Source organism: Bos grunniens, chromosome 18 (genome assembly GCF_055505025.1).
Source record: "Bos grunniens cultivar Pamir isolate PY7600 chromosome 18, Bosgru_T2T1.0, whole genome shotgun sequence".
In the NCBI taxonomy this organism is placed as follows: Eukaryota; Metazoa; Chordata; class Mammalia; order Artiodactyla; family Bovidae; genus Bos; species Bos grunniens.
Window position 1 is genome coordinate 60516708 of NC_141182.1, and position 11203 is coordinate 60527910.

At 40.2% G+C, this 11203-nt stretch overlaps 2 protein-coding genes across 23 annotated transcripts in view; one reads left to right on the forward strand and one right to left on the reverse strand.

The window, feature by feature from the left end:
* LOC147354500 (uncharacterized) overlaps positions 1-11203 on the forward strand; it is a 16218-nt gene continuing 5015 nt past the window's right edge. For 2 of the 22 annotated variants that reach the window (XM_086354326.1, XM_086354337.1), the window contains exons 1-6: positions 1-41; positions 1407-1482; positions 2915-3256; positions 4077-4231; positions 5130-5193; positions 10301-10427. In XM_086354326.1, coding sequence (XP_086210452.1) covers positions 5179-5193; positions 10301-10427 — 142 coding nt within the window. In that variant the 5' untranslated portion in view covers positions 1-41; positions 1407-1482; positions 2915-3256; positions 4077-4231; positions 5130-5178. Of the gene's footprint in view, positions 261-1406; positions 1483-2914; positions 3257-4076; positions 4232-5129; positions 5194-10300; positions 10428-11203 lie in introns of all 22 variants that reach the window. The other 20 variants (XM_086354317.1, XM_086354319.1, XM_086354325.1 and 17 more) reach the window with 12 other exon arrangements.
* LOC147354501 (zinc finger protein 525-like) overlaps positions 5134-11203 on the reverse strand; it is a 26814-nt gene continuing 20744 nt past the window's right edge. Inside the window, exon 4 of the mRNA XM_086354253.1 lies at positions 5134-5231. Within this exon, the coding sequence (XP_086210379.1) occupies positions 5221-5231 (11 nt within the window). The 3' untranslated portion in view covers positions 5134-5220. The remainder of the gene's footprint in view (positions 5232-11203) is intronic.

The window sequence follows — 11203 nt, forward strand, 5'->3', positions numbered from 1 at the left end:
AGACACGGAAGCGGATCCCCAGGAAAGACTGACGCGCTCGGGTGAGTGACTTGATTGCTTAGGTCGTTACTGCGCTCTGTGGAGTTCAGGCCCCCTCCTCCACAGCTGGGTTTCGGGCGTTTCCCAGTAAAGTAAACCTCTGAACCCGGTTGTCGCTCTCGCTCTGAGACCACCCCTACCGCCTGTGGTGGCGTCGCCACAAGCCTCGGTTCGGTCCCGGGAGTCCGGGCCCGGTTCCGGTTAAAATCGCTCCGACTCAGGTACCGGCCCAAGCTTTCTGCGTTCGGTCCATATAGACGCTAAACGCCTGCAGCTCTTTACCTCTTTCAACCCTTTGGCGGACTCCCGACTCCTTCCCCTCTACCCCCGCCCTCCTCCGCCCTATTCCGTTATAGCAAGTCCTCACTCTGGAGGTTGAGCGCCCTTGACCGCCCTCCTTGGAGAGCAGAGAGGGAATATTGAAGCAGAAGTATATGCAGTTAGCGAGGCATCAGAACGTTTGAGGAGAAAGAATTACAGGGATGAACAGAGATTGCAACAGAGTGAGGCCTAACAGTCTGTGGGAGGAGGAACAGAGAGGGTGGGAAACAAAATGATGCCTATGATCAGACGAGGAAACACAGAAAAGGACACAAAAGGAGAGAAGTAGAAGGACCCAGGGAGACATAGAGAACAAAGCACACAGTGGTGGCGAAAGCGGAAAACCCAAACCCAGCTGAATATTGAGTTGATTAAATGTGGAATATTAAGTTACGAAGTACTAAGTAGTGTCTCTAATAAGCTATATTTGTTTAAAGTTTGTTGACATGTTTAAATTATGCAGAGGAGAGTGATAGTTGCAAAAGCAGGTGTTTGAGGCATCTGCATTTTCTAATTTTTGCTTCAGATGACTCCATTTGCAATCCCAGGCCTTCCAGAGGGCAGAGACTTAGTTCCAGGTTGTTCTCTTCCCTTCTAAGAAATGGGGACAGAATCTGTGTTACCACAGAGTTCTTTTGAAAATGGCCAGTATTACCAGTACTGTTGCAATCACCCCCTTTGTTCTATGGCTCATGTCAATCTTTTCTAAGTTTGATGTATCCTCACACTTGTTTTAGCTTTAATCTCAGGAACCATTGGATATGTTATAATATTTTTACTGTAAATTTTATTGCTCAGATTACCAGGTTAATATACTTTCTACTGTATTCTATATTGGAACTATTCTGAATAGACATCAACTCTATTTGTTGTCTGGTAGATAACTTTACTGTGTATGTGGAAAGGATGTTGATCACCTTTTAACACTCAAAACCTAGTTTAACCAGTTTAATATTCAGTAGCTTCTTTCTTGGTTTAACTTATCAGCTCAATTGGTGAGCTCTGAACTGAAGTGTCCAAATAAAACGATTGTTTCCTCTCCGCAGATGTTAAAGGATGGGCTGGATTTGTTACCGATCTGAGTTCTTGGGCTCTACTCAATAGGAACTGATAACAGGCCAGGTGAGGAATTCAGGCAAAGCTTTACTGGGACTTGTCCTGCAAGACAAGTGAACAAGAATAAGAAACATTTGCCCTTGCTTGTTCCCTGATGGGAGGCGGGGCTGGTTCCTTAAATGGGGTGGGAGTGGGGGCGGATAAGTAGATCTGATGGAAGTGTGGCTTAGATGGTCTGCCCACCTGTTTGGTGATGCTGTGTGCAGAGGTCCCATGCAGTATACTGCTTTTGTTCTCAGCACCTCAGAAGTGGCATTTGGGTTTTGGCCTTTTTGTGTCTTCAGTTCAGTCGCTCAGTTGACTCTTGCAACCCAAGGACTGCAGCACGCCAGGCTCCCTGTCCATCACTAACTCTCGGAGCTTGCCCAAACCCATGTCCATCAAGTCAGTGATGCCATCCAACCATCTCGTTCTCTGTCATCCCCTTCTTCTCCTGCCCTCAGTCTTTCCCAGCGTCAAGGTCTTTTCAAATGAGTCAGTTCTTTGCATCAGGTGGCCAAAATATTGGCGTTTCAGCTTCAGCATCAGTCCTTCCAATGAGTGTTTAGGACTGATTTCCTTTAGGATTGACTCAATGGATTGCCTTGCAGTCCAAGGGACTCTCAAGAGTCTTCTCCAGCACCGCAGTTCAAAAGCGTAAATTCCTCGGCACTCAGCTTTCTTCATAGTCCAAATCTCACATCCATACATGACTACTGGAAAAAACATTGTTTTGATTAGACGGACCTTTGTTGGCAAAGTAGTGTCTCTGCTTTATAATATGCAGTCTAGGTTGGTCATAGTTTTTCTTCCAAGGAACAAGTGTCTTTTAATTTCATGGCTGCAGTTACCATCTACAGTGATTTTGGAGCCCCCTTCACTGTTTCCACTGTTTCCCCATCTATTTGTCATGAAGTGATGGGACCGGATGCCATGATCTTAGTTTTTTGAATTTTGAGTTTTAAGCCAACTTTTTCACTCTCCTCTTTAACTTTTATCAAGAGACTCTTTAGTTCTTCTTCGCTTTCTGCTATAAGGGTGGTATCATCTGTATATCTGAGGTTATTGATATTTCTCCTGGCAATCTTGATTCCAGTTTGTGTTTCATCCAGCCCGGCATTTTGCATAATGTACTCTGCATTTAAGTTAAATAAGCAGGGTGACAATATACAGCCTTGACGTACTCCTTTCCTGATTTGGAACCAGTCTGTTGTTCCATGTCCAGTTCTAACTGTTGCTTTTTGACCTGCGTACAGATTTCTCAGGCGATAGGTCAGGTGGTCTGGTATTCCCATCTCTTTAAGGATTTCTCACAGTTTGTTGTGATCCACACAGTCAAAGGCTTTGGTGTAGTCAATAAAGCAGAAGTAGATGTTTTTCTGGAACTCTCTTGCTTTTTCTATGATCCAGCAGATGTTGGCAATTTGATCTCTCATTTCTCTGCCTTTTCACAATGCAGCTTGAACATCTGGAAGTTCGCAGTTCATGTACTGTGAAGCCCAGCTTGAAGAATTTTGAGCATCATTTTGCTAGCGTGTGAGATGAATGCAGTTGTGGAGTAGTTTGAACATTCTTTGGCACTGCCTTTCTTTGGGATTGGAGTGAAAACTGATTTTTTGCAGTCCTGTGGCCACTGCTGAGTTTTCCAAATTTTCTGGCATATTGAGTGAAGCACTTTCACAGCATCATCTTTTAGGATTTGAAATAGCTCAACTGGAATACCATCACCTCCACTAGCTTTGTTCCTAGTGATGCTTCCTAAATCCCACTTCACTTCACATTCCAGGATGTCTGGCTCTAGGTGAGTGATCACACCATGGTGGTTATCTGGGTCATGAAGATATTTTTTTGTACAGTTCTTAGGTGTATTCTTGCCACCACTTCTTAATATTTTCTGCTTCTGTTAGGTCCATACCATTTCTGTCCTTTATTGTGCCCATCTTTAAATGAAAAGTTCCATTGATATCTCTAATTTTCTTGAAGAGATCTCTAGTCTTTCTTGTTCTATTGTTTTCCTCTATTTCTTTGCATTGATCACTGAGGAAAGCTTTCTTATTTCTCCGTTCTAGTCTTTAAAACTCTGCATTCAAATGGGTATGTTTTTCCTCTTCTCCTTTGCCTTTCACTTCTTTTCTTTTCTCAGCTATTTTTAAGGGCTCCTCAGACAACCATTTTGTGTTTTTGCATTTCTTTTTCTTGGGGATGATCTTGATCACTGCTTCCTGTACAGTGTCATGAACCTCCATCCATAGTTCTTCAGGCACTCTGTTTATCAGATCTAATCCCTTGAATCTATTTGTCACTTTTTTTGGGGGGGCGGTATCTTACTGTTCATAATTTTCCCCAGCTGTGCATGTATGCAGTTATTTTTAGTTCTTTACTGTTTTTTTTTGTATTCTGTGCTCAGTATGCATTTGTTAAGGTACAGAGCAGTGCTATGGGGGGGTCCCAGGTTCCAGCCTTTCTTAGATTGATGTGAAACTTTGTTCCAATAGAGCCCAGTTCATGATGAAGAAATTGTTCAGAGCACATCTCTGTGGGTGACCTTCTTTCTTGTGTTTCTGGAGTAATAACTATTTTTCATTTTATATTTTTTGATTATAATGTTTTTTGGAAAACAGGAATTAAATGTTTGAAATAGCTCAGATGGTAAAGCGTCTGCCTACAATGCAGGAGACCTGAGTTCGATCCCTGGGTTGGGAAGATCCCCTGGAGAAGGAAATGGCAACCCACTTCAGTATTCTTGCCTGGAGAATTCCATGGACCAAGGAGCCTGGTAGGCTACAGTCCACGGGGTCTCAAAGAGTCAGACACGACTGAGCGACTTCACTCACTCAAACCCATGAAAAAGAAGCTTCTCTTGCTCAGGAACATGAAAGTTAATCTGGAATTAGGACAAACCCTTTCTACTTAAGTCTGTCCAGACTGCCACTTCAACCCAGTTCTGCTTACTCAACTCAGACTTTTTCAGGGTAACTTTGTAAAATTATTCCTGCTCTGAGCCTCAGTATACTCACCTGTAACCCACAGTAGACCAACTTGCCTGTATCGTTAAAACTTCAAATGTGTTCCAGTCCTGCAACAGTTACAAAAAACACTTAAGAAAGAAACAGAGGCATAGGCCCAGAGATAGAGGCGTATCTTTTTCTCAGCTTGTCTTTCTCTATCTCTGAATCAGAGGTAAATCATAAATTTGATTGTGTCATCCTTGGCATTAAATCCTTTTACGGTTTCCCATAACCATCAGGACAAAAATCTCAGTTGTTCATTATAGCTCACAGGGAGCTCTAGAACTGGGGTGACCCTCCAGAGTTGCTTCCAATTAACATAAGGGGCAGCTTCCATATCCTGCATCTACCAGTCATTGGATGCTGGCCACCTGCGAGAGAGAACTTGGAGGAGGCAGTTTCCTTGGGCTGAGTGCCAAATGGACGAAGGGTGATGTAATTGGAGCAGAGTGTGGGTTTCGGCAGCAGGGAGGGGCTTCCTGAAGTGGGTGAAAAACTTACTAATTGGTCTTCCTGTAGAAATTTATTGCCCCTGGATCCTTCCTTTTACAATTGGCAGCAAAGGACCATCTTTCCCCACATTAAGGTTCACCTTCTGGTATCTTTGTGGCAGAGCAGGGGGGTATGTTGATTGTAAGCATTAAACAACATATTTTCCTCATACAGAATAATCTTACCTGAAGAATCTAAGAAGAAAAAGAGGAAAGAAGGAAGAATGAAGCTTTCCCAGGTAAAAATCATAGTCTTTGTTGATCTGTTAACTCTTTCCTAAAAAGACAAGATTTGGACTTGTTAAACTTCTCTATCCATGAAGTTTCCTGCCTAAAATATTTAATCACACACAGGGCCTTCCCTGAATCTCCTCTCATCTCCCTGCAGATTGATCTTCACTGTGACCCAGTGACCTAGAACTTAAGGAAGAGTGTCCTTTTAGGTGATCCTCCTGTGAAAGGTTTTGTTCTCAGGAGTGGATTGGAGGTGAGAGTAGGCTCTGTGGTGTCAGTGAGGTACGGTAGTAAGGATTGTTCAGAAAACCCTTCTGCATGCCCTTTCAGCTCCATGTAAACCAAAGAGGCTACATATAAGCAATGTACTGGTTGGCCAAAAAGTTCGTTCAGATTAGAAAAACTCAAATGAACTTTTTGGCCAATGGAATACTAATGTAGGTAAATACCCGAGGAGGTGTAGAATGAAAGACTGATGGGGAAACATGCTTTTCGAGATTTTAAAAGTTAAAAAAGTGAATCAGTATGTTTCTGGCTCTAAAATATTTCTGTACACTAGCAATAAACAACTTGAAAGTAAGTAAAAATGCAAACTAGTACAGCCACTATGGAGAACAGTGTGGAGATTCCTTAAAAAACTGGAAATAGAACTGCCTTATGATCCAGCAATCCCACTGCTGGGCATACACACTGAGGAAACCAGAAGGGAAAGAGACACGTGTACCCCAATGTTCATCGCAGCGCTGTTTATAATAGCCAGGACATGGAAGCAACCTAGATGTCCATCAGCAGATGAATGGATAAGAAAGCTGTGGTACATATACACAATGGAGTATTACTCAGCCATTAAAAAGAATACATTTGAATCAGTTCTAATGAGGTGGATGAAACTGGAGCCTATTATACAGAGTGAAGTAAGCCATAAAGAAAAGCACCAATACAGTATACTAACGCATATATATGGAATTTAGAAAGATGGTAACAATAACCCTGTGTACGAGACAGCAAAAGAGATACTGATGTATAGAACAGTCTTATGGACTCTGTGGGAGAGGGAGAGGGTGGCAAGATTTGGGAGAATGGCATTGAAACATGTATAATATCATGTATGAAACGAGTCGCCAGTCCAGGTTCGATGCATGATACTGGATGCTTGGGGCTGGTGTACTGGGACAACCCAGAGGGATGGTATGGGGAGGGAGGACGGAGGAGGGTTCAGGATGGGGAACACATGTATACCTTTGGTGGATTCATTTCGATATTTGGCAAAACTAATACAATATTGTAAAGTTTAAAAATTAAATAAAATTTAAAAAAAAAAGAGAGTAAGTAAAACAGTTGCCTTCACAAGACCATCAGAAAGAGTGAGAATTAATTTAAGGAACTGGAAGATTCATACAATGAAAACTACAAGTATTGATGCAAGAGTTGAAAGAAAAATAAATGTCAAGATATTCTGTGATTGCTGATTGGAAGACTTAGAGTAGTTAAGATGGCAGTACTTGCCAGAGTGTTAGAAAGATTCAGAACAATCCCTGTCAGAATCCCACCAGTCAATTTTGTACAAATGTGACCCTGGTCCTAAAATTCATTTTGAATAAGTGTGGCTCCCAGACAGCCAAAATAAATGTGAAAAAGAACAGAGTTGGAGGGCAGCATCAAACCATACTACAAACCAGGGGTAAACAAATCTGTGTTTTTAGCATGAGAAGGGTAATATAGATCAAAGTGATAGACTGAGTCCATGAGCAAACCCATCCATATTTCTTTTTTCTTTTTTAATTAATTAATTATTTGGCTGTGTTGGGTCTTAGAGGTGGCACATAGGCTTCTCTCTAGTTTTGGTGCTCAGACTCCAGAGTGAGTGGTCTTAGTTGCCCCACAACATGTGGGATTTTACTTCCCTTACCAGGGATTGAACCCCAGTCCCCTGCATTGGAAGGTGGATTCTTAGCCACTGGACTCCCAGGGAAGTCCCAGTCTATTCCTCTTTTTGAAAGAATGCCAGAAACATTCACAGAAAAAGAGTATCTGTGTTTTTTTTTTTTCTTAAAAGAGTAGTCTCTTTAAAAAAAATTGAAGTGTAGTAGACTTCAGAAGTGTAGATTCACAATGATTTGTCAATGTCTGGTGTACATTAAAGTACATTAAAGTGTATATATATATATATATATACACACACATATACACACACACACACATTATTTTTTATATTCTTTTCCATTATGGTTTATTATAAGATATTGATGATAGTTCTCTGTGCTGTACAGCATGACCTTGTTATTTATCCATTCTCTATAGAATGGTTTGCATCTGCTAATTCCAAACTTTCAATCCATTCTCCCCATCCCACCTCCCCCCTGGCAACCACAAGTCTGTTCTCTGTTGGCGAATTTGTATCAGTTTGATAGATAGGTTCATTTGTGTTATATTTTAGAATCCACATATAAGTGATATGGTATTTGTCTTTCTCTGAGTTATTTAGTATGATAATCTCTAGATGCATCCATGGTCTTGCAACTGAAATGGCTTCATTCTTTTTATGGCTGCATAGTATTCCACTGTATGTATGCATGACATCTTGTTTAGCCATTCATCTGTCAGTGGACATTTATGTTGTTTGCATGTCTTGGCTATTGTGAATAGTGCTGCTTTGAACACAGGGGTGCATGTATCTTTTTGAATTATAGTTTTGTCCACATATATTTCCAGGGAGTGGGATTGCTGGATCATATGGCAACTCTATTTTTAATTTTTTGAAGAACCTTCATACTGTTTTTCCATAGTGGCTTTGTCAGCTTACATTCCTACCAACAGTGTAGGAGGGTTCCCTTTTCTCCACACTCTCTCCAGCATTTCTCATTTGTAGATTTTTTAACAATGACCATTCTGATCAGTGTGAAGTGAGGTACCTCATTTTTAGTTTTCGTTTGTATTTTTTTTGATAATTAATGATGTTGAGTGTCTTTTCTGGAGAAGGCAATGGCACCCCACTCCAGCACTCTTGCCTGGAAAATTCCATGGACGGAGGAGCCTTGTGGGCTGCCGTCTATGGGGTCAGAGTCGGACATGACTGAAGTGACTTAGCAGTGTCTTTTCAAGTGCCTTTTGCCCATCTGTATGTCTTCTTTCACGAAATGTCTGTTTAGATCTTCTGCCCATTTTTCGATTGGGTTGTTTTGTTTGTTTTTGAATTGTGTGAGATATGTGTATATTTTGGAAATTAAGTACTTGTTGGTTGCATCATTTGCAGGTATTTTCTCTTGGTCTGTAAGTTGTCTTTTTTCTTTTGTTGATGGTTCCCTTTGTTATACAAAACCTCATAAGTTTGATTGGTCCCATGTGTTGATGTTCACTTTTACTTCTATTGCTTTGGGAGGCAGACCTAAGAGAAATAATTTTTTGGTTCAGCCATGTTATAGTATGTATCAATACTGCATTCCTTGTCACATCTAAAGTGGGCCTCTTGTAGGCAGCATATGGTGTGCTCAAGGTTTTCAAGCCAGTCTGTCACTCTGTGTCTTCTAGTGGAGCATTCAAGTCCATTGACATTACAGGTAATTATTAATAGATAGGTATATACTGCCAATTTAAACCTGGTTTTCAGTTGATTCTGTATTTCTTTTTTTTTTTTTTTTTTTTCCTATTTCTCCTTTTGCAGTTTGATGATTTCCTATTATATTATGCTTGTGTTCTGTTCCTTTTGGTTTCTGTGAAATAGTTTTTGATTTATGGTTATCCTGTTTTTCAAGTATGTTAACCTCTTCCTGTATCTACTTTCTTTAGGCTGATAGTCATATAGACTTAAACACACTTTTTGTTAAAAAAAATTAACAAATCTACATTTTCTCCTGGATTGGAAGAATGAATATGGTTTAAATGGCCAAACTACTCAAATACATCTACACATTTAATATGATCCATATCAAATTACCCATGACATTTTTCACAAAAGTAGAACAAATAATCCTAAGAAATCAGACAAAAGGTTACATTTTATACTATTCTACTTATATGCAAATATCCCAAAGAGGTACATCTATTGAGATAAAGCATTAGTGGTGTCCAGGGACTGATAGCAAATGGGGAAGAAAGAAACAACTGCTGAATGGGTAAAAGATTTCCTCTGGGGACGACTGAAATATTTTTGAACGAGAAAGAGGTGATGTTCAACATTGTAAATGTACTAAATGTCACTGAATGGTCCTTTCAGTTCAGTTGCTCAGTCGTGTCCGACTCTTTGCGACCCCATGAATCGCAGCATGCTAGGCCTCCCTGTCCATCACCAACTCCTGGAGTTCACTCAAGCTCACGTCCATCGAGTCAGTGATGCCATCCAGCCATCTCATCTTCTGTCGTCCCCTTCTCCTCCTGCCCTCAATCCCTCCCAGCATCAGAGTCTTTTCCAATGAGTCAGCTCTTCACATGAGGTGGCCAAAGTACTGGAGTTTCAGCTTTAGCATCATTCCTTCCAAAGAACACCCAGGACTGATCTCCTTTAGAATGGACTGGTTGGATGCCCTTGCAGTCCAAGGGACTCTCAAAGAGTCTTCTCCAACACCACAGTTCAAAAGCATCAATTCTTCTGCGCTCAGCTTTCTTCACAGTCCAACTCTCATATCCATACATGACTACTGGAAAAACCATAGCTTTGACTAGATGGACCTTTGTTGGCAAAGTAACGTCTCTGCTTTTGAATATGCTATCTAGGTTGGTCATAACTTTCCTTCCAAGGAGTAAGCGTCTTTTAATTTCATGGCTACAGTCACCATCTGCAGTGCTTTTGGAGCCCCCAAAAATAAAGTCTGACACTGTTTCCACTGTTTCCCCATCTATTTCCCATGAAGTGATGGGACCAGATGCCATGATCTTCGTTTTCTGAATGTTGAGCTTTAAGCCAGCTTTTTCACTCTCCTTTAAAAGTGGCTAACTTTGTTAATATGAATTTCACCTCAGTTAAAAAAAATTGGAGGATTGTAACTTGCTCAGAATTATCTTATATAGATCACTCAGAACATTCATTCCAGCCAAGCCAGTCCTTACACGTCTGATTCTGTAAGACTGATTTTCAGAACTCTCTCCCTATTCATTTGGTGAAATGTTTCCTTTCAGGGACTGTTTACATTCAAGGATGTGGCTGTAGAATTCACTCAGGAAGAGTGGGAATGCCTGGATCCTATTCAGAGGGCCTTGTACAGGGATGTGATGCTGGAGACCTACAGGAACCTGCTCTCCCTGGGTGAGGAAAACGTCTCTGTTTGTAATTTTTTCCCATACAAATGTTCTGTCTGACCTTAGGTAACAAATTTCCAGAACATTTATTGTACACTATATATGTATATTTTTGCCATATAATTGTACTCCATGAAATCCCATAGTTGAGATTTCAGACAGTTTTCCTTAATTCTTAAACTTTATACATGTGTGTGTTGATCTGAGCCTGATATTTCAAAAGTCAGTGCTTCTCAAGATACTTTTTACTTTGCCTATCATGTGTTCCTTCTGGAATGAAAAAAAATTTTTTTGTACTTACTCAAGAGTCTTTTAGAATTCCAGAGACTATTATTTTGTATAATTGTGGTTATTTATTAACTTACTTGCTAGATTTATCTTTATTTATGAAAATGTATCAATTATTGTGATGTATAGATTTGTAAAAATATTTTTTATTGCATCATGTTCACATGTGATTAAACAGTATTATAAAGATTAGGGATTAGGGAAGACAGTCTCGAATCTCAATTATGATTTCATGCCTCCAGTTCTGTAAGCCAGTACGTAGATAGACTTTCTACTTATGGAGTATCATTTAATTATCCAAGTTATATGGCAAAAAAGTGTGCGTTGTACATTGTATGTACTTGAAATTTTATTATCTGAGATAAGAGAAAACATTAATGCTGGAAAAAGTACAAAAAGAAAACTAAAAGAACTGTCATAGTGTTTGAAGACCATGATTGAAGAACTTTTGTGGTCGTTGTATTATTTTTGTGTAAGTGTCTAATTCAACATGAA